The 23,581-nt window shown below is 40.2% G+C and overlaps 1 protein-coding gene across 1 annotated transcript in view; it reads right to left on the bottom strand.

Annotated features, from left to right (window-relative positions):
- Positions 1–384: 384 nt before the first annotated feature.
- The window catches only part of CFAP300 (cilia and flagella associated protein 300), a 38,936-nt gene continuing 15,739 nt past the window's right edge, over positions 385–23,581 (bottom strand). Inside the window, exons 4-7 of the mRNA XM_032167232.2 lie at positions 17,904–18,070; positions 8,236–8,408; positions 2,697–2,763; positions 385–897 (exon numbers count right to left, since the gene is read on the bottom strand). Of these exons, the coding sequence (XP_032023123.1) occupies positions 769–897; positions 2,697–2,763; positions 8,236–8,408; positions 17,904–18,070 (536 nt within the window). The 3' untranslated portion in view covers positions 385–768. The remainder of the gene's footprint in view (positions 898–2,696; positions 2,764–8,235; positions 8,409–17,903; positions 18,071–23,581) is intronic.

The following is a 23,581-nucleotide window of genomic DNA, read 5'->3' as shown; positions in this document are numbered from 1 at the left end:
CTCGGCTCACTGCAACCTCTGCTTCCTGGGTTCAAGTGATTCTCTTGCCTCAGCCTCCTGAGTAGCTGGGACTACAGGCACACGCCACCACAGCCAGCTAATTTTTGTACTTTTGGTAGAGACGGGGTTTCACCATGTTGGCCAGGATGGTCTCGATCTCTTGACCTCGTGATCCGCCTGCCTTGGCATCCCAAAGTGCTGAGATTACAGGCGTGAGCCACCGCGCCAGGCCCCAGAACATTACTTTTTTATTGAGGCTTTTAAATGGAACAAATGAAGCAAAAGAATTGTTATGCTTTGCCTAGCTTTAGAGATGTAAACGCTTGTGCAATGAAGAAATGTAATTAAATGAAAGAAGTTAAATAAACTAACAATTCATATTAATGATCAGTGGTAGAAATGTTTAGTTTTCTGCTACATTTTCAATCCAGAATTAATTAGCTTATAAACTAAAATACACGGAAAGGTGAGTATTCACTTGAATCACAATGCAACAAATATGAACTAGATTTCTAATTCCTTGTAACTTTTTGTAAAAATTCCATAAATTTTTTGGTATAGATTTTATTACGGATGAAATTTGATCCCTGGTTAGTATTCCACACAAATTTTTAAAAAGGCATCTTGGTGTTTGCTTTCTTCTGCTCTAAGTAGGCTCCTTACATTTTTCTTGAATTAATTTGCAAAGTATATGTTTATCTATAAGTTAGTATTAAGATAGAAAAATGATAAATAAAAAATAGTAGAGGTACATAATCTGAAAGAGCATTAAGACATGTCTCCCACACCATAACAGTGGTATAAAACATGAAGGTGACGCCTGATAGGATCCACAATAAAGTAAGAAAATGTCTGCTCATGATTCTTTGCTGAAGGATAGCACATACCAGCAGAATCCTGAAAAAGACAAACCTAAATTACTATTTTTATTTTTATTTTATTTATTTATTTATTTATTTAATTAATTTATTTATTTATTTTGAGATGGAGTCTTGCTCCGTCGCCCAGGCTGGAGTGCAGTAGTGTGATCTTGGTTCACGGTGACCACTGCCGCCCGGTTTAAGTGATTCTCCTGCCTCAGCTTCCCGAGTAGCTGGGATTACAGGCATGTGCCACCATGCCTAGCTAATTTTTGTGTTTTTAGTAGAGACGGGGTTTCAGCATCTTAGCCAGGCTAGTCTTGAACTCCTGACTTTGTGATCCACCCGTCTCGGCCTCCCAAAAGGCTGGGATTACAGGTGTGAGCCACCCCGCCTGGCCAATCCTAAATTAGTTAGTATACAAATACATTTAAGTGATAATCAACATATTTGCCTATTATGTATTTTCTGTCAAAACAGGAAACATGGATAAAATCTTTGACAATAAATTGGCAGTTAACTAATGATTTAAAATATTTATGGACAGCACAGTCTACTACGATAGGAATACATATGTACTATACTTACATGCATAATTTTTGTCTTTAAGGAATTTATAGTCCAAAGACAAATCCCATCATTTAAAAAAAGTGCTTTTAAAGTGCTAATATTGCAAAAATTTTATATTTAGCAATTTTCTATCTTTGTTTTCTCTCTTTTTTTTTTTTTTTAACTGTTTTTGGAGTTGGAGTCTTACTGTGTTGCCCAGTCTGGAGTACAGTATTGGTACCATCACGGCTCATTGCAACTTTCGCTTCCTGGGTTCAAGCAATTCTCATACCTCAGGCTCCAAGTAGCTGGGATTACAGCCGTCTGCCACCACACCTGGTTAATCTTTTGTATTTTTTGTAGAGATGGGGTTTTACCATGTTGGCCAGGCTGGTTTCGAACTCCTGACCTCAAGTGATCTGCCCTCTCAAAGTGCTGGGATTACAGGCATGAGCCACTGCACGGGGTGGGGACTATGTTTCTTTTGTTTATCACTGTGACTTAGCCCAGCACAATAGCTGATACACAGTATATGTTTAATAAATACTTGTTAAGTGATCGAATGAAGATACTTAGAAACTGCTTTGAATGTAATAATATCTTTTGTATAATACTGAAATTCAAGTACCAGATTCTATGTATAAAGACACATTTATGGCATTCTTTTTTTTTTTTTTTTGATGGAGTCTCGCTCTGTCACCCAGGCTGGAGTGCAGTGGCACGATCTCAGCTCACTGCAACCTCCACCTCCCAGGTTCAAGCGATTCTCCTGCCTCAGCCTCCCTAATAGCTGGGACTACAGGTGCGTGCCGCCACGCCCAGCTAATTTTTTGTATTTTTAGTAGAGATGGGGTTTCACAGTGTTAGCCAGAATGGTCTCGATCTCCTGAGCTTGTGATCTGCCTGCCTCGGCCCCCCAAAATGGGATTACAGGTGTGAGCCACCGGGCCTGGCGACATTTATGGCATTCTTATTTATCTGCCCTATAAATGATGGTTTGACAGACTAAGAGAACAGTGTTCTACTCCATCTGAGTCACAGATTTAGCTCTAAAATAAGTAGGCAATGTTATTAGATACAGATGACAGAAAGGAAGCCAGGGAAAAAAGTTCAAACTGTTCTCCAAACAAAAGCATACTCTATCAACTTTTAATTTTAACAAAACTCTAAATAACATTGTCTTTTCTCCTAGGCATAACATTGTCCTGATTGTTAACTCCAGTTGTAACAACTCTATTAATAAAAAGTAATTAAATTCTTTGGTTGCAAAAGTTCTCTCACACTTACATAGGCTGAAACTTTAAAGACAGAAGAGGTAATTTGTATTTTCTTGGTTTGAGGATTCTTTCGAACACTAAAAAAAGGAAGAAAAAGTGCTTTTAACATATAAAAGGCATTGGCATATACATTTCAATAGTGATCCCTTTTAGTATTTAAGTGTTCTTATTCATATAGAACATGGAAATACATACTACCCAAATAAGTGGTTTGAAAAAATGGCATCTGAGGCTTCATCCAAGAATGGGCAAGGTCAACTGAATTGAAATAGCAGAAAATTGAATCTTACAGTTAGAAGGTTTAAGGTCAGTCTGAGACTCAGATGATGAAATTACCTTCCCAGGCTACAGAGACAATTATTGGACAAATAGGGATTTGTAAAAATCAGACTGAAGTGTAAACAGCCATACGGGGTAGATAAAAGCATGCTAGACTGAAGACTTAATGTAAATACAAATGCTAGTTCTGCCACTGACCCGTTCTTTCACTTTGAGTAGGATTAACCTTTCTGAGCCTCAATTTTCTCACATGTAAATTGGGAATAATATGTTCCTTTTAGTATATGACAATCAAATGAGATAATGTATATAAAAACTATTTGTTGGCCAGTCGCGGTGGCTCATGGCTGTAATCTCAGCACTTTGGGAGGCCTAGGCAGGCGGATCACCTGAGGTCGGGAGTTCGAGACCAGCCTAACCAACATGGAGAAACCCTGTCTCTACTAAAAATACAAAAACGTAGCTTGTAATCCCAGGTACCCGGGAGGCTGAGGCAGGAGAATCGCTTGAACCCGGGAGGCGGAGGTTGCAATGAGCCAAGATTGCACCATTGCACTCCAGTCTGGGCAACAAGAGTGAAACTCCATCTCAAAAACAAACAAACAAACAAACAAAAAACCCCCCCAAAACCCAAACAACTACTTGTTAAATCATATATTGCTAAGTTATATCATATTAAAAATATTTTTTTTTCAGTAGCTTTCTTTCAGTTACTCTTCCCACAAAAGATTTCCTATGGCAATGTGTAGTGAGAAAGCAAAATAAGGATTGAGAAAATAAGCTACAGATATATATTTATAATGTGTTACAGATATATAAATAAATATACACACACCTTATATTTATAATGCCTTACAGTTTGTAAAACATTTTTTACACAATTTTTAACTTTTTATTTTTTATTTTTGTAGAGACAAAGTCTTGCTATATTGCCCAAGCTGGTCTTGAAACCCTGGCCTCAAGAGATCCTTCTGCTTTGGCCTCCCAAAGTCCCAGGATTACAGGTGATGGCCACTGCGCCCTGCCTCCAAAATACCCTTATATACATTATCTCATTTAAAGATCACACAACTCATTGAGGTAGGCATTATTTTGTCAATTTTATGGACAATATAACTAAAGAAGCTAAATGCTATAATTAAGATAAGCTAAATAAAAGTGGTATTTCTGGGAATAGAATATAGGTGACTCAGAGTCCAGTCATCTTTCTGTTACACCTCAGCTGCTTATCCCAGACCTATACACTCTATAAATATTTAATACATATGTATCAAAGGTATTATAAATGTGTGACATGTATAGGTAAAATTTAAAGGGAGATACCCTCTTCTCTACTTTTTTAGGTGTAAGTATTGTTTCTCCATCTACCACATATGTAAAAGTAATTGGGAGAGGGAGAGAAGAAGGAGGAGGAGGAGGAAAAAGGAAGACTCAGTTTGAGTGGTGTGTGTGTATGTGTGGTTGAGCTTGTGTATCTTTTGGGGATGACCAGCCATAGCCATTTCAGGGTTCAAGAATCTTAGGTGGTTTTCATCTCTACTAGATATTTCATTTAGACTTAAACCCAGGATTAAATTGATTTCCAAATATTTCTATGACATAGATCAAGTTCATTTTCTTTTGATTTCTCTATTGCTTAACATACTGCTTACAAGTTGAATACTACTTTTAAGATTTTGTGCTTACCCAAGGGATGACTATAACCACTATACATAAAATACTTTGCATGCACCTACATAATCACCTAGGTCAATATAAAGAACATATCTATGGTTATATCTAATTCTAAGTATTGATCTGTGGTGGTTATATGGTATAAACATACATAAAGATTCACCAAATTGTGTGTATATTTATGATTTATTCATTTTACTATACATAAATTATTTCCATTGAAAAATCTGAAGAAAGAAAAAACTTTGTAAAAGTGTTTATCAAATCAGTTTAGAGGAAAATTTGGTATTTGATACTAGAACAATCACTTAACATATATAAACATGTACCACAAGTATATTGGCCGGGCATGGTGGCTCACATGGCTCACACCTGTAATCCCAGCACTTTGGGTAGCCGAGGTGGGCAGATCGCCTGAGGTTAGGAGTTCCAGACCGGCCTGGCCAACATGGTGAAACTCCGCCTCTACTAAAAATACAAAAATTAGCTGGGCCGTGGTGGCATGCGCCTGTAGTCCCAGCTACTGGGGAAGCTGAGGCACGAGAATCGCTTGAACTTGGTAGGCGGAGGTTGCAGTGAGCCGAGATTGCACCACTGCATTCCAGCCTGGGTGATAGAGTGAGACTCCCATCTCAAAAACAAAAACAAAAACAAGTGTATTGTTGGCCGGGCGCGGTGGCTCACGCTTGTAATCCCAGCACTTTGGGAGGCCGAGGCAGGCGGATCACGAGGTCAGGAGATCGAGACCACGGTGAAACCCCGTCTCTACTAAAAATACAAAAAAATTAGCCGGGCGTGGAGGCGGGCGCCTGTAGTCCCAGCTACTCGGAGAGGCTGAGGCAGGAGAATGGCGTGAACCCGGGAGGCGGAGCTTGCAGTGAGCCGAGATTGCGCCACTGCACTCCAGCCTGGGCGACAGAGCGAGACTCCGTCTCAAAAAAAAAAACAAAAAACAAAAAACAAGTGTATTGTTTTAGAAAGAAACCACCATTTGTACATTATTAGATGTTAGTTACTAATAGAAAGAAATCATATTATTCTATTACCTCTGATCCTATATTAGTATTACTTTAAAATATCTCTAAAATCATTTGTCTAATTTTTTAGAGGCCTAGCAAGAAAGTACAGTTATCACCTGTCCTGTATCTCTTAAGAAAAAAGGAAAAGGAAATATAAAGTGATATCGAATAGTGCTCTATGGCGTTCTACTAATAATTGCATTATATCAGATCTTTATCCATCACTAACTCCATCCTCTGAAAACCATGGTTTTTAAGGATAAAGAAACATAATATCCATATAATATTTTTTAAAGTGTAATTATATTAATGGTTTGGACATAATATAGTTGTTTCTTGTCAATGTCATTTGCGATTATTTCTGAGGATCAGTCCCATATTGACTCTAAACTCCGGGGTGTCCAGACTGTTCTAAGTAACTCTGCGCATTTTAAAAAACAAGGACCTGACTGGGCGCAGTGGCTCACACCTGTAATCCCAGCACTTTGGGAGGCTGAGGCAGGTGGATCACCTGAGTCCAGCCTGGGTAATATGGTGAAACCCTGTCTCTACAAAAAATATGAAAAACTTAGCCAGGTGTAGTGGTGCATGCTTGTGATCCCAGCTATTCGGGAGGCTAAGGTGGGAGGACTACCTGAGCCCAGGAGGCAGAGGTTGCAGTGAGTCGAGATTGTGCCACTGTACTCCAGCCTGGGCAACAGAGTGATACCCTGTCTCAAAAAAAAATAAAAAGATAAAAAATAAATAAAATAGGCTGGGCGCAGTGGCTCACGCCTGTGATCCCAGCACTTTGGGAGGCTGAGGTGGGCAGATCAGCCGAGATCAGGTGTTTTGAGACCAGCCTGGCCAACATGGTAAAACCCCGTCTCTACGAAAAATAAAGAAATTAGCCAGGCATGGTGGCCTGTGCCTATAATCCCAGCTACTTGGGAGACTGAGGCAGGAGAATCCCTTGAACCCAGGAGGTGGAGGTTGCAGTGAGCTGAGATTGCGCCACTGCACTCCAGCCTGGCCTGGGTCACACGGTGAGACTCCATCTCAAAAAATAAATAAATAAAATTTAAAAAATAAAAAAGGTGTGTTTTATAGGACCTGTTATAATGGATGAGGAAGAAAATATTTTAATAACATTTTTACCCTTTTGTTTGAGTTAGAGACTCCTAAAATCATACTCTGTAGTGTTCTCCCAACATGTACAAACATAAGGGATGGACTGTGCTAGAATGGATTAGCAACAATATTTATCTGCAAGGGCAGGTTAGACACTGTAAAGCAGTCATACTTTTTCTCAGCATCCAAAAATGTAGAAGAGAATCACAGGTGAGAATCTGGAGAAGGGAATGTTGGGAAAAATAGCAGTTTCTTCAATGTGTAGGTTCTAAATCTATTTCTACTTCAGATATCTCCAACACAATCTCCTCCTCCATAGCACACAGTAGTGAGGAATTCCACAGGTTCATGTGGCTGATGGGGTACAACGTGTTGTGGTAGTAGTGGTAGTAGTAGGTGTGTACATGCATGAGTGCGTGTGTGTGTGTGTGTAGGGTATACAGAGAAGTCTCTTCAGGGAGTGCTAGAAGCAGTCTAGCAGGTTTACATGAACTTCAAATAATTAGGACAGTATGTTTGATATATTAATAAGTATGTGTATGCTTTTTCTGAAATTCTGTTTCTAACATATCTTCTTCCAATAATCTGTATGTGTTGACAATAACTTGTTCACTAAAATCACAGAGAGATTATAGAAACATTTTTCTGTTTTTAAAAACCATAAAATAAATTAATTGCATAACTAAATTATGCAGTTTGCTGTATAGCTATATGACACATGGCATGGATATGAGAATTAAGGTGTTGAGTATAAGTAAAGAAACAATTATGAGTCCAATGAGAAGCTAATTCTGGTTTTCTCCTATTAAAGTAAAATTATATAACTAACTTTTAAGACCCTTTGCTTTCTGTTGTTTTGCTTATTAAGATGATCCAACATCTTCATAACTGAAAAACCCAACCAAAGAACATTCACTTCAGTTAAAAGAAAGGTACGAATAAGAAATTTGTAAGGTTTTAATTCTCATTTGATCTTCAAAAAGAAAAATGCTACTAGAACACCTCAAACTGTATAAGCACTGGGATTAATTTGAAAAGGTAAAGATTACACCTACATGAAAATTATTCCACTTCTTTGGAACAAAGGTAATAATTGTTTTTACTATTAGTTAAGCAAACTCAAACATCTGGAGGGATCTCCTGTGTTCCCTTCAGATTTAAAAGGAGACTTGGTAAGAAAAAAAGAAGGCTTGGAAGATGGCAGTTGGTAGCAGGTCTGAATGAAGAAAAAAGCAGAAGAGCTAGATGAAGAATGAGGGGACTGAGAACTAAATGAGAGAGCAATCCAGAAATCTTTCTATTCTGGAAGAGAGGGGGAAGGTTATGAGAGGGGGGTGAGGGTAGAGCTTTTTATATGCTTTGGTTGTTAATATGACCACTGAATGATGTTGTGTAATTCCATCATGGTTAAACAAATAATTTATTCTATTAACTAGAGATTTACATATTGTGATCTAGCAACATTACCTCAACAGATCCTTATAGATAAGCTTTGTTGTTTCCAGATATGGGCTAATCACATCTTCATATTGACAAAGGGCTCCGCCAAGGCAAAGATGTTTGAAAAGACAAAACAGGAACTCTTCTCTATCTGGTTGGCTGAATATTTCATATTTTTCTGAGTCTTCCACTAGCAAAACCTAAGATGATAAAATTCATCTTAATGTAACATAACTCAAGATTTTAACTTTTGTGTTTTCAAAGGTTTCATTTTATATATCTAAAAATAATCTTACACCTATTTTAAGAACCAATCTTGAGTCAGCTGAAGAGAGTAACCTGTAATCTACATTTATTTGCCTCTATTTTATCATTAGGAACTGACATTCAATGAAAAGAACAAATCAAAATTTAAAACACAGTGGCTAAGTCTTCCCTGCTTCCACTTTATTTCTTTATTCTAGTTTATATTTTTAGTAATTGTTTTAGTGTTATGTCACCTCAAATCTTATTTGGAAATAAATAGGAGCATAAATAAATGAGGACACTTCTCCATCCCATAAGGCCTCCATCTTGGCTTCTACCCAGAGACTAAACGGTCATTTTCTAAGCTCTCTCCTCTTATGGATTTTGGATCACTATTCTTCTTACTCCCACAAGTACTCCTTTTTGAACCATTCAGGTGCTGGAGCCTCATATCCAGCTCTCACTTTCCTGCTCTCCTCTAGTAAGATCAATTCACACATCACCTATTGACAATGACTCTTGCTCTTCTGAGGTCTTGCTACCTCATACAGAAAGCAGAAAACTAGATCCGATGTAGGGGATTTTCTTATGCCATTGGGAAATACAGACCACTGATTCATTTATCAATTGTAGTGGGTATAAAAAGGTGACCAATGTAAGATATAACATATATTTTTTCCACTGGATTGTTTATATCCTACCTACTTTGTTTATTTTTTCTTTTTTTAGAGATGGAGTCTCACTATGTTGCCCAGGCTGGTGTCAAACTCCTGGGCTCAAGTGACCTTCTTGCCTCAGCCTCCCTATTTTAAAAAAAGAATGTGAAGGCTGGGCATGGTGGTTCATGCCTATAATCCCAGCACTTTGGGAGGCCATGACAGGAGGATCGCTTGAGGCCAGGAGCTTGAGGCCAGCCTGAGCAACATAGTGAGACCTCATCTCTACTAAAACCATCCCCCAAAATAAGCTGGACGTGGTGGCGAATGCCTGTAGCCCTAGTGAATCAGGAGGTTGAGGTGGGAGGATTGCTTGAGCTCAGAAGATGATTGAAGCTACAGTGAGCCGTGACTGCACCACTGCACTCCAGCCTGGGTGACAGAGAAAAAAAAAAAGTGAAATAGCTAAAAATAAAATATAGATATAATAAGACCCAAATAATAAAAGACAAACTATGGTCAAGAAATAAAGTGGAAAAAAAAATACATATAAACAACTTTAGATGGGAGGGATGTCAAGATGGTTGACTAGAGGCATCTGGCACTCACTTCCTGAACAAAGTAGAACCAAAATAGCAAGTAGATAATCACACTTCAAAGAGGGCATCTAAGGCCAGACGCGGTGGCTCATGCTTGTAATCCCAGCACTTTGCGAGGCCGAGGCGGGTGGATCACGAGGTCAGGAGATCGAGACCACGGTGAAACCCCGACTCTACTAAAAATACAAAAAAAGTTAGCCGGGCATGGTGGCGGGCGCCTGTAGTCCCAGCTACTCGGAGAGGCTGAGGCAGGAGAATGGTGTGAACCCGGGAGGCAGAGCTTGCAGTGAGCTGAGATTGCGCCACTGCACTCCAGCCTGGGCGACAGAGCAAGACTCCGTCTCAAAAAAAAAAAAAAAGAGGGCATCTAAGAGAGAACGCGGGAATTCAACAGAGAGGTGACAGGAAACACACAAGCACAGAAGGAGCTGGGATTGGCTGGGAGTCTGGAGAGGCTTCCCAGTGCAGGGAAATGGTAAGTGAAAGACCCCAGCAGTCTACATTTCTACTGTGGACTCCTGCAATCCTCACCATGGGAGAGCTCCTCAACCCTCATGGGCCCAGAGACTAGTAATAGGCTGCTGCCTGGAGACCACACAATGGCACTGCTCCAGGGAGGAGCTCCTGCTGCCTCCCACCACCCACCACCTCTCCCCCACCTCCAACTTCTAAGCAGCTGCAGGATGGCACCATTTTGAGAATCCAACTCCTACCAGACTGCATCCTTCTTTGGGGCCCAACAGTCCTTGCATCTCCACATCCCTAGAGCCCCACTGACATCCCCAAATGTCCACCTGGACTCTGCATGGTGTCTTGTACCCCGGGGAATGAGTGATGCAGTACACTGAGGAGGCTGCCCTTGAGACAAAGGGAGACAAAGTGTGTGTTCCCGAGACCCTGAAACCCACTTACCTGGGGCCGCTGTCACTGATAGCAACCTTGCCACCACAAGCAGCAGGTCTACCACGCACTTGCATGTTCCCTGAAGATGGGGTCTCCCACCCACAGCTGAGGGGCTGAAGCATACACTACTGGCAGCGACCTTGTACCCCCCATTCCCTTGGTAGCAGGGCCACTACACGCTTGCATGTGCCCTGAAGCCTGGCTCTCCCTACTGTTGCTGCCACTACTGCCATGGCCACTGTTGCTGGGGGCTGAAATGTGTGCTCTCCAGAACCCAAGAGCCACCTGCCAGTGGCTGCAGCCACTGACAGCAACCCCACCCCACCCCCTGCAGCAGGGCCACAGCTCCCTTGCACATGCCCTCAGGATGAGCTTTCTCCACTCATTGTCCCTGCTGCTTCCATCTGAGCACTTTGCTAGGGGGCTTGAGGATCACCCTGCCCAACTCACAAGAGACTCCACCTGTATGCACCACTGGAGGACCTGAGGACAGCCCCTCTGGCCTGGCACTGTCCCCCATCCAGTGCCCAAGCACACCCAGGACTCTGGGGTTTTCCCCATCCCATCCACCACCACCACTGCTGACATCTGTGCACTCCTCTTGGGGACCTGAGCACAGGCCTACTCAACTGGCCACCACCACAGCAGCTGGCACCCACCCACACTTGCTCCCTGGGGGCCTGGGGATTGGCCTGCCTAGCATGTCACAGCCACCACTAATACAAGTGTGTACTGCTTGGGAACCCAAAGGTTGTGCCACCACTGCTACAGCCATCATCCATTTAATGCATACTGCCTGGGGACCCAAACACACATCCACACACCCAGCCCACCACTAACACTGCTGGCATATGAACAAGCTGCGTGGAGGCCCAAGAATCAGCCTGCTTGACCTGCTAACACCACTGCCTGCCTACACTGCTCAGGGGCCCAAGGACAGGTGTGCTTTGGCCAGCTGCTGCCACTACTGGGGCCCAAATACTGGCCTACCTGTCCCCAGCAAAACCTCACTCCAGCCTCTACTAATAATTGCAACCTAAGCCACTGAGGAAACCACAGACACCAGTGATGCTGAGTACACCTGAATAAATCATATGGAGACTACACTACTGCATACACCCAGAAACAAAACCAAAGTGCTCTATCCAACCAACACCATAAGTACATCTTTGGGAAAAAGCCTTCTCCTAAAAAAGCCAATCCAATAAATTCAAAGAAGTGACCGTTAAACTAGATGCACAGATATTAATATAAGGACACAAGAAATACAAAAAGGCAAGAAAAGATGACACCTCCAAAGGAACACAATAATTCTCCAGCAACAGATTTAATAGAAAATACATTTATGAGCTATAAGAAAAAAATTCAAAATAATGATATGGCCAGGCATGGTACCTCACACCTGTAATCCCAAAACTTTGGGAGGCTGAGGTGGGTGGATCGCTTGAGCCCAAGAGTTTGAGAGCAGCCTGGGCAACATGGTGAAACCCTGTCTCTAGTCCAAAAAAAAAATTCTCTCAAAAAATTAATGATATTAAAGAAGCTCAGTGAGATACAAGAAAGCACGGATAAAGGATACAAAGAAATCAGAAAAACAATTCAGGATATGAATGAGAAATTCACCAAAAAGATATCATTAAAAAGCACCAAACAGAAATCCTAGAACTGAATAATTCAATGAATGAAATAAAAGATTCAATTGAGAGTTTCAACAATAGACTACATAAAGCCAAAGAAAGAGTTTCAGAACTTGAAGACAGGTCTTTAGAAGTAAGCCAGTCAAACAAAAAAAAAAAAAAAGAGAAAAAGAACAAACAAAACGTACATTACATATAGGATACCATAAAGCAAACACAGTTTTGAATTATGGGTGTTCCAGAAGGTGAAGAGAAGCCCAAAGGCATGAAAAAAAATCTATTTAACAAAATAATAGCTGAAAACTTTTCAATTCTAACAATAGATTTAGACGACCAGATACAGGAACCTTAAAGATCCCCAAATAAGTACAACCCAAAAAGGTCTTCTTGAAGGCACATTATGATCAGATCATCAAAAGTTAAAGAAAAAGAATTCTAAAAACAGCAAGAGAACAGTATCTAGTCACATATAAGGAAACCCTCAATAGACTCACAATGGATTTCTCAGAAGAAACCTTACAGGCCAGTAGGGGATGGGATGATTCAAAGTGCTGAGAGAGAAAACAAACAAAGAAAAAAACTAGCAGCCAAAAATACTATACCCAGCAAAATTATCCTTCATAAATGAAAGAGAAAGTATTTCCTAGACAAGCCAAAATGGAGGAATTCATCATCATTAGGCCTGCCCTGTAAGAAATGGTTAAGGGAGACCTACACCTGAAAGCAAAATTTGAAAACACAGAAGGATTCAAATATTGCCACTAAAGAAAACCACCAAACCCCAAAGATAAACAAAAAGAGAAAAAGGAACAAAAGATATACAAAATAACCAAAAAAATTAACAAAATGACAGAAGTATGCCCTCGCATATCAATAATAACCTTGAATATAAACAGATTAAATTTTTCACTTAAAATGTGTAAACTGGCTGAGTGGATTAAAAAAAAAAAAACATGATCCAACTAACTATATGCTGCCCATAGCAAACTCACTTGACCTGTAAATAAAACAGTAAAAAGGGACAAAGAAACTCATTATATAATGCTAATGGGGTCAATTCAGGCAGAGGATATACTATTCTAAATATATATGCATCCAACACCAGCAGACATAAATATATAAAGCAAATATTATTAGAGCTAAGAGAAGAGATAGACTCTAATACAGTAATAGTTGGGAAATTCAACACCCCACTCTCCACATCAGACAGATCATCTAGACAGAAAATTAATAAAGAAACACTGGATTTAAACTGCACTCTAGACGAAATAGACGTCTACAGAACATTTTATCCAACAGTTACAGAATATCTATTCTCATCAGCACATGGAACAGTCTTCAGGATAGACCATATGCTGGGTCACAAAACAAGTCTCAACACACTTAAAAAATTGAAAACATACCAAGTATCTTCTCATACCACAAGGGAATAAAACTAGAAATCAATAACAAAAGAAATTTTGGAAACTATACAAATACATGAGAACCAACAACACATTCCTGAATGACCAGTGAGTCAATGAACAAATTCAGAAGAAAAATTTAAACTTTCTTGAACAAATAAAAATGGAAATATAATACACCCATGCCTATGGAATATAGCAAAATTAGTGCTAAAAGAGAAGTTTACAGCAATAAATGCCTACATCAAAAAAGTACTAAGACTTCAAATAATCTAATGATGCACCTCAAGAAACTAAAAAAGCAAGAACAAACCTAAGTTAGTATAAGGAAATAAATACCAGAGCATGAATAAACAAAATAGGGACAAAAATAAATAAATAAACAAACAGAAAGGAACTCTAGATGGAGAAAGGCTATCAAAATTGTACATTACACTTAACACTACCATACAAGGGAAAGAGGAAAATACAATGAATTATACAACAATCACTGTCTAGTAGCAAGTGCACTTAATTATGAAAATTGATTAAGCTCATTCACAGTCTCTACCGAAAACTTACCAACAGGTCATTGCATATAAGAAGTATTTAAAAAAACTCAACTCTATGGTGTTGTCCATACACAGTTTATTTATAATGCCTTGATGAAAACCAAGGTTAGGTATGTCTAGGAAAATACAGGTAAGGGAAAGCAGTCCATACTTAATTGCTCTCTGGGTGTGCCACATGTAACACTTGCAAATCTCCACTTCCTTCCTTCCTCCCTCCTTCCCTCCCTTCCTCTGTAAGAAAATGATGATGTGTTATTGAGGCCCATGTTTGCAACTATCTGAAGATCTGGCTTAAGAGAAAGGTGAATAAAGTACTTAGGAATGAGTAGTTAACACATTTCTTACGTGAATACTCTCATATATTGAACTGATTAGACTGTGCAATTTTTGGGGGGTGGAAGAGACAGGGTCCCACTCTGTCACTCAGGCTGGAGTGCGATGGTGCCATCTTGGCTCACTGCAGCCTCAACTTCCTGAGTTCAAACAAGCCTCCCACCTCAGCCTTCCAAGAAGCTGAGACTACAGGTACACGCCATCATGCCCAGGTAATTTTTTTTCTTTTTTTAGATGGAGTCTCGCTCTGTCGCCCAGGCTGGAGTGCAGTGGCGCAATCTCAGCTCATTGCAACCTCCGCCTCCTGGGTTTAAGCGATTCTCCTGCCTCAGCCTCCCTAGTAGCTGGGATTACAGGCGCGTGCCACCATGCCTGGCTAATTTTTGTATTTTTAATAGAGACGGGTTTTCACCATGTTGGCCAGGCTAGTCTTATACTCCTGGTCTGAAGTGATCCACCTGCCTCTGCCTCCCAAAGTGCTGGGATTACAAGCATGAGCTACCATGCCCAGCTAGGCTGTGTAATTTTAAAAAATATAATAATTTTTAAAAATTTTTTGGAATGAATGTGAAAACATAATATTCTATGGCTTTTCTCCCTCTCCATTCACATACAGATCTCTTCAGCTATGTAGCTCTTAGACAGAGGTCACACTTCTGAGCCACAGTCAGGAAAGTGGTAGTTATTAGTACTTACATTACAGTGAGCCAATACAATCTGTAGTGCTGCACAATGAGGGACCCTTTTTAGTTCAGGCTGAAGCTGGATGTTAGTTTTATTTTTTATCAGCCAGAAAGCAACCAAGTTAAAAGCCTTTCCTCCCTATTGCCACAGAGTAGCAATGAACCCAAGAGCAAGCCATGCAGGCAACTAGTAGAAAAACACTGAGCTCCAGCATTTCATGAATAGAGGTGTTATTCATGGCAATAAATAAGACAGACAGCAAGCAGTTTTGCAGAGTATTCTGTTGGAAAACTAATACTTCTTTTTTAAAAACAATGTCCACTGATGATGCTCTTTCTGTAGAAGTGACAGTAAATTATCTAAAATTAGAGGTAAGGGTCTTTAGACCCTTATGCCAGAGAAGAAGTGTGAGAGAGAAGAGCTGCCAATAGTATCCAAAAGGAGGGAAACCCAGACCAAACATTTCCTGATTAGTAATTTCCAATCCTTGGTAAGGAGAAGTAGAAATTAATATGAGATCCCTACTGCATAGTATTTTTTGTTTTGTTTTGTTTAATTTTTTCTTTTGAGACGAAATCTTGCTCTTTCACCCAGGCTGGAGTGCAGTGGTGTGATCTCGGCTCACCGCAACCTCTGCCTCCCAGGTTCAAGGAATTCTTGTGCCTCAGCCTCCCAAGTAGCTGAGATTACAGGCACCCGCCACCATACCTGGCTAATGTTTGTGTTTTTAGTAGAGACAGGATTTTGCCATATTGGCTATACTGGTCTCGAACTCCTGACCTCAGGTGATCTGTCCACCGTGGCCTCCCAAAGTGCTGGGATTACAGGAGTGAGCCACCATGCCCGGCCATGTATATTATTTATATTATCTCATGTTAGATATACTTCATTTACCTAAGAGCGAACTATATGTAGTCTCATTCAATTGTGTGTGTTTGGGTATTCTCAGTAAGTTAATTTTATTTTCTTCTTTAACTAAGTTAATGAGTGCTTTTAGGTATTGCCTTAGTGTAGACTGGTTGGATGCCTCCCTTTCTCCTACAGACAAGATTCCTGTGTCCGGAATGATGGATCAGTAGCTTCCCTAGTTCACTGCTATCTGGATTTGTAATACATCAGACTTGTACATCTCCCTTCTCTCTTAATTGAGGATAATAACAACAGTAGTAATTAATAGTAGTTGCTAATATTTTGGAAAACTTACTAAGCTCCAGACATTGTGCTAAGCAAAGTAAGTGCATTATCTCACATAATTCTCACATTATGCCTACTTTATAGATGAAGAAACTGAAGCTTAGAGAAGTTAAGGATCAGCTACTAAGTGACAAAGACTGGATTTGAACATATGGCTATTTGACATGAAAGCCCTCATTTTTAACTACTTTAATACTCTCAATAATTGGAACAATGATAATATCAATAATAATTTCTTTTTTCTGTTTTTTAGAGACAAGGTCTTACTCTGTTGCCCAGACTGGGATGCAGTGGCACAATCATAGCTCACAGCAGCCTCAAACTCCTGGGCTCAAGCAATCCTCTCACCTCAGCTTCCCAAGTAGCTGGAACTACAGGTGCACTCCACTGCACCTGGCTTATTTCTTCATATTTTTGTAGAGATGGGGGTCTTGCTCTGTTGCCCAAGCTGACATTTCATTTTAACAGCATTTGATATTTCTAAAAGGTACATGTAAATGTTTCCTCAATTAATTTTCTCAATGATTTTAGGAAGAAGGTAGAATGGGCACTTTCACCTTCATGTTGTATAGATAAGATCTTGAGGCTCAAAAGATTGAGAAATTTGCCTAAGATTATTATCTTCTAAATAATAAATCAGGAATCAGGTAAATGATCTATATATTTTAATTCCAAGTTCAGTATACTTTTCACTAAAACAAAATTGAATTTAGTTAATCCAATGGCTTTGTTGATATTAGCAATGAGATAAAAAGATTCTTTTACTCCTGGGATGTTTTTATTTATTTATCTAAGTTTATTTTTGAGAAAACGTCTTGCTCTGTCACCCAGGTTGCAGTGCACTGGCATGATCACAGCTCATTGCAGCCTTGACTTCCCAGGCTCAAGCAATCTTCTCACTTCAGCCTTCCGAGCTGGGACTTCAGCCTTCCGGGCAGCTGGGAATACAGGTGTGAGCCACCAGCCTTGGCTAACTTTTGTAGTTTTTGTGGACAGGGTTTTGCTATGTTGCCCAGGCTGGTCTTGAACTCCTGGGCTCAAACCATCCATCCACCTCAGCCTCCCAAAGTGCTGGAATTACAAGCGTGAGCTACTGTGCCCAGCCCCGGGATGTTTTTAATATTCATTTGATAAGTTATAAGGCCCACACTGAGCAAAAATGGCCTTATTAAATAGGCCAGGATTTCCCTGCTTCAGCACTATAGATATTTTGAGCCAGATAACTTTGTTGTGACTGTCCTGTGAGTTATATGATGTTTTGCAGCATCTCTACCCATCAGATGTTCGTAGCACCTATTTGAGAATTACTAACGGTTAAAGTGCCATCTAAGTAGAAATCTACCAATGTTAGGATTATTACTGATCATTACTTATAAATAAGTGGTATCTTATGACAAGGTATTTTATGCTTTAAGCAGGCAAAGTTTTTGACATTTTTGCATTTCCTGAAATAAAATTCCACTGCAAAATTTTAAAATTCCGTACTTACTCTTCGTAACTCATCAGAAATGAGAAATGGATCACAAAAAGAATCTAAACATTTAACAATATGTCCACTGTCTCGTACAATATCTTCATCATATAACCGATGAAAAAATGACATTGAAAGCTGTGTGCAAGGAACATTTATAGCTTCAATTTTTTTCACTTCAGTTCCTGAAAAAAGATATTTTAAAAAGAATGGAGATAGAAAAATTTAGTATTCTCAACTATTTCCAAAATAAATCACTATGCAGAAATTCTAAGAAGTTAACAAATATGACATTTTTGATATATTTAAAATATATATTAGGTTATGAATTTTATTAAATTCTTATTTTGTAGCTTCTTCATTTCTGTTAATCATTTAGAGTTTACAACAAGGCCAGGCATGGTGGCTCATGCCTGTAATCCCAGCACTTTTGGAAGCAAAGGAGGGCGGATCACTTGAGGTCAGGAGTTCGAGACTAGCCTGGCCAACATGGCAAAACCCCCTCTCACTAAAAATATAAAAATTAGCCAGGCGTGGTAGCACACACCTGTAATCCCAGCTACTAGGGAGGCTGAGGCAGGAGAACTGCTTGAACCTGGTGGGCAGAGGTTGCAGTGAGCCAAGATTGCGACACTGCACTCCAGCCTAGGCTGCATCTCAAAAAAAAAAAAAAAAAGTTTATAACAAAATCTCACCATTTCAGGACTAGATGAATATAAATTAGAGGACACTTAAAAATGAAATACATTTATAAAAAATGTAGTAGAGGATTCTTAATGCATATATTATCAGAATTGCCTATAAAAGCATAGGAATTGCTTCGTATGATTTTTTATTCCTGTTATGCTTAATGCTTTATAACTCAGTTTTTTTTCCTTTGAGATGGAATTTTGCTCTTATTTCCCATGCTAGAGTGCAATGGCGTGATCTCGGCTCACCACAACCTCTGCCAACCTGGTTCAAGCGATTCTCCTGCCTCAGCCTCCTGAGTATCTGGGATTACAGGCATGCGCCACCATGCCTGGCTAATTTTGTATTTTTTAGTAGAGACGGGGTTTCTCCATGTTGGTAAGGCTGGTCTTGAACTCTCGACCTCAGGTGATCCGCCCGCCTCGGCTTCCCAAAGTGCTGGAATTACAGGCATGAGCAACCGCACCTGGCCACAAAAATTTTAATTGATGAGCATTTGTAAAGTCCTTGAGTGTATCTTGAAAACATTTTCTCTTCATTTAAAAATTTCTTAGCTGGCGTGGTGGGTCACGCCTGTACTTCCAGCACCATGGACAGCCGAGGCAGGTGGATCACTTGAGGTCAGGAGTTCGAGACCAGCCAGGTCAGGAGTTTGAGACCAGCCTGGCTAACATGGTGAAACCCCATCTCTACTAAAAATACAAAAATTAGCTGCAATGTGGTGGCAGGCTCCTGTAATCCCAGCTACTCGGGAGGCTGGGAAGTGGAGTTTGCAGTGAGCCAATATGGCACCACTGCACTCCAGCCTGGGTGACCCAATGAGACTCCATCTCAAACAAACAAACAAAAAATTTCTCCCTTGGGATCTCATTTATAGTATTTACTACAAAAGACGATTTTCTAAGTGAAGGTAAATTTCAAATTAGGCCCTAATCAAATTATCACAAATTAAGAATTACAGAAAACTGAAATAACAGCATTTCGTCTATTTTTCTCTTGTAGACTTAGTTTTGCCCCTATCCTCCATCCCCTATCCCACACTTATTTCCTGAATTTATCATTCAGGAATGGATTTTCTGCTACTAGAGGTCCCATTAAATTACAGAAAGTCATAAAGATTAAAATGAATATTTTTATTATTACCTCCATCCATCACTGAATCAGTCTCTATGTAGACACATATACACACACTCTCATTCTGATAGAAGACGGGTGGTGTTCTTTTGTTCAAAGTCCTAACATTGTAGACCTAGGTGTGGTGGCCCTCGATGTATCCCTACCCTGGATACATTTGCTGGATCTCTGACCTGAGAAGTAGCTTGTGCTTAAGAAGAGTAAGTAATGCTGGTGAATGTTTACACTAGCTATTTTGGCTGTCCACTTGAGAGTCATGCTAGGACCTGTTATTCTATGTCCTGAGCTGGGCTCATGTGGAGGCATGAAGGATGCCTGGAGCCAGGAACTGTGTATGCCTCAGTAATTGCAAAAGCTATGCTGCTAAGAAGCTTCCTTTGTTTAGAGGTAAGATCCTCTGAGGGATAAAGAAAAAAGGAGACCATAGGAAATGATAAAAGGAGTTCTAGGTGATGTTGAAAGACCAAAAAAGCAAGAGCAGTGTAGAGCCCGATAGTTTCTGAAGACTGGTCAGTGGACACAGGAGAAGGGAATGACATCGGGCATGCCATTTTAATTAGCCTACCCTAGCTTTGATTTGGGGAGTGGAAGGAGGGTTTGGATGGTGAAAAAATATGATTAAACTCAAACCACTTAATAAGAGATATGAAAATAGCATTTGCTGTGGACTGAATTCTATCCCTTCAAAATTCATATATTGAGACATAAAAAATAGCATTTTCTATGGACTGAACTGTATGGCCAAATATTCATATATTGAAGCTCTAACCCTCAACGTGATGGTAGTTGGAGATGGGGCCTTTGGGAAATAATTGGGTTTCAATGAGGTAGAAGGAGGGATGGTCATGGGACTTCAAAATATGAATTAAGAAGGACATAGTTCAGTCATTGAGTCTGTAACATGTAACCACTAGGACCCCAAATTCATGTTCTTCTCACATGCAAAATACACTCAATCCATTCCAACAGCGCCACAAACTTTTTTTTTTTTTTTCTCAGACAAGGTCTCACTCTGTCACCCAGGCTGGAGTGTGGTGATGTGATCATGGCTCACTGTGGCCTCAAATTCCTGGGCTCAAGTGATTCTTCTGCCTCAGCCTTCTGAATAGCTGGGACTACAGGTGTGTGCCACCACAGCCAGATAATTTTTTGTAGAGATAGGGTCTGCTGCATTGCCCAGGCTAGTCTCAAATGCCTGGGTTCAAGTGATCCTCCCACCTTGGCCTCTCAAAGTGTTGGGATTACAGGGGTGAGCCACCTTGTCCTGCTCCCAAAATTTTCACTCACTCCAGTATCAACTCTAAAGTCCAAAGTTTCTTCTAAATATCATAAAAATTGGATATGGGTAGACTTGAGGTACGATTCATCCCAAGGCAAAATTCCTCTCCAGCTGTAAACCTGTGAAGAAGGACAAGGTATGTGTTTCCAAAATACATAGGTGGGACAGCCATAGGCTAGTCATTTCCATTCCAGAAGGGAGAAACAGGAAATAAGAAAGGGGTGACAGGTGTCAAGCAGGCCCTTAACTTAGAAAGGCAAATTCCTTTAGATCTTAAATGCTCAAGGATAATCTTCTTTGGCTTGATACTCTGCCTCTGGACCCACTGAGGTGGCAGTCTTGCTTCTACCCTGGTGGCGGTAGAGCCCTGAAGGCTCTGGGTGGCCCAATCTCCAAGGTTCCACAGGGTCAACTTAGCCCGTATGCTCTGCAGCGTGGCCCTGCCTCCAAGGCTTTGGTTGGAGGCCATCTGGCCTGTTGAAATGCAGGCAGTGGCCCTGATGGCCCTAAAGATCTCTGAATTGCTTCGGGGTCTTTCTAACCTTTTCTTGAAGAACAGCGCGTGTTCACAGCCCAATAGCTCTATGGTACAGTCTTGCAGGATATAAGAAGTCCAACAGCCTTCCTTCATCTCATCTCATTGTTCAAACTAGCAGAGTTTTTGCTGCTGATATAATTCCATCTCTATTCCTGACTTCTGTTGAAATGGCTGATTAAGTCTATGAGTCATACCCATGATCTCTTTATCAAATGGCTGTTCAGTGTTCTGAACAGTGTTCTCTTCAGAACAAACTTTCTCATTTTTTACAATAAGGATAGGTTGAAAACTTTCCAAATCTTCAAATGTTGGTTCATTTTTGGTTAACAATTCCTTCTGCAATTCATCTCTCTTCTTTCATACTTTAAGCAAGACATTACTTTAAGACTTTGCTTAGAAATCTCGTCAGCTAAATCTCCAATTTCATCACTTATAAGTTCTACCTTCCATAAAACAATAGAAAACAGTCCATCCAAGTTATTTGCCACTTTAAAACAAAGATCACCTTTACCCCAGTTTCCAATAACATGTCCCTTATTTCCTTGGGAGCTATCACCAGAATTGCCCATAGTGTCCGTATACATGCACCTCAAGCTTCCATCCATCATTCAGTTCCAAAGCCACTTCCACATTCTTAGGTATTTGTTACAGCAGCACCTCACTTCTCAGTACCAAGATCCGTCTTAGTCAGCTTGGGCTGCTATAACAAAATGCCATTCTGGGTGGCTTAAACAATAGACATGTATTTCTCAAAGTTTTAGAGGCTAGAAAGTCCAAGGTCAAGGTCCAGATGATTCAGTTCCTGGTGAAGGCACTCTTCTTGGCTTGCAGAAAACTGTCTTCTCTCTGTGTACTTAGATGGCTCTAGTGCTTTTACTTCTTATTATAAAGGCATTAATCCCATCATGAGGGCCCCACCCTTGTGCCCTCATCTAAACCTAATTTATTTTCCAAAGGCCCCATCTCCAAAAACCATCACATTGAAGGGTTAGGGATTAAACATATGAATTTGGGGGTGGGGACACAACTCACTCCATAACACATTTCTTTTGTAGGAATTTCATTAAATTATGTCCCCAGCATTTATAAGACATGTAATGCATCACTATGATCACATACAGAAAGAATACAGTTTTCCCCTAGTACTAGCATTATAAAACACTGGGTGCCTCCTTATCATTTGGTGTCTTAAGTTAGTACTTTTCTGGCAACCCCATTAATGTGGAAGTGACAGAGGCAGGAGAGTGAAGTGGTGAATCTCTTCAATTCTGGGTCCTCTGCTCACTCAGTTGAGTAAAACTGCACACATTACTTAGCTTATGCCTCTATTCATTTGTAAAATAGTGATATATAATACTACCTTTCTTGCATTGTTTCATGAATGAAAGGAGGTAATGTTTATGATGCCCTTAGCTGAGCACACAGGAAGCATCCATTAATGTTATTAAAAAAAGACAAAGTGTATCTAAACATAGGAGCTATGGTGGCTGGCTGAGAGGATAAAACAGCACCGACAACTGGCAATCTCCAGGGAGTGCAGCACAGTGAAGGAGGTTCCATCATCGCTTTCTTTTTTTTTCTTTTTTATTATTATTATACTTTAAGTTTTAGGGTACATGTGCACAATGTGCAGGTTTGTTACATATGTATTCATGTGCCATGTTGGTGTGCTGTACCCATTAACTCGTCATTTAACATTAGGTATATCTCCCAATGCTGTCCCTCCCCTCTCCCCCCACCCCACAACAGTCCCCGGAGTGTGATGTTCCCCTTCCTGTGTCCACGTGTTCTCATTGTTCAATTCCCACCTATGAGTGAGAACATGCGGTGTTTGGTTTTTTGTCCTTGCGATAGTTTACTGAGAATGATGGTTTCCAGTTTCATCCATGTCCCTACAAAGGACATGAACTCATCATTTTTTATGGCTGCATAGTATTCCATGGTGTATATGTGCCACATTTTCTTAATCCAGTCTATTGTTGTTGGACATTTGGGTTGGTTCCAAGTCTTTGCTATTCTTAATAGTGCCACAATAAACATACGTGTGCATGTGTC

Source organism: Hylobates moloch, unplaced genomic scaffold, assembly GCF_009828535.3.
Source record: "Hylobates moloch isolate HMO894 unplaced genomic scaffold, HMol_V3 SCAFFOLD_11, whole genome shotgun sequence".
NCBI classification, from domain to species: Eukaryota; Metazoa; Chordata; class Mammalia; order Primates; family Hylobatidae; genus Hylobates; species Hylobates moloch.
The sequence above is the reverse complement of the archived record's forward strand: the minus strand, read 5'-3'. Positions and strand labels throughout refer to the sequence as shown.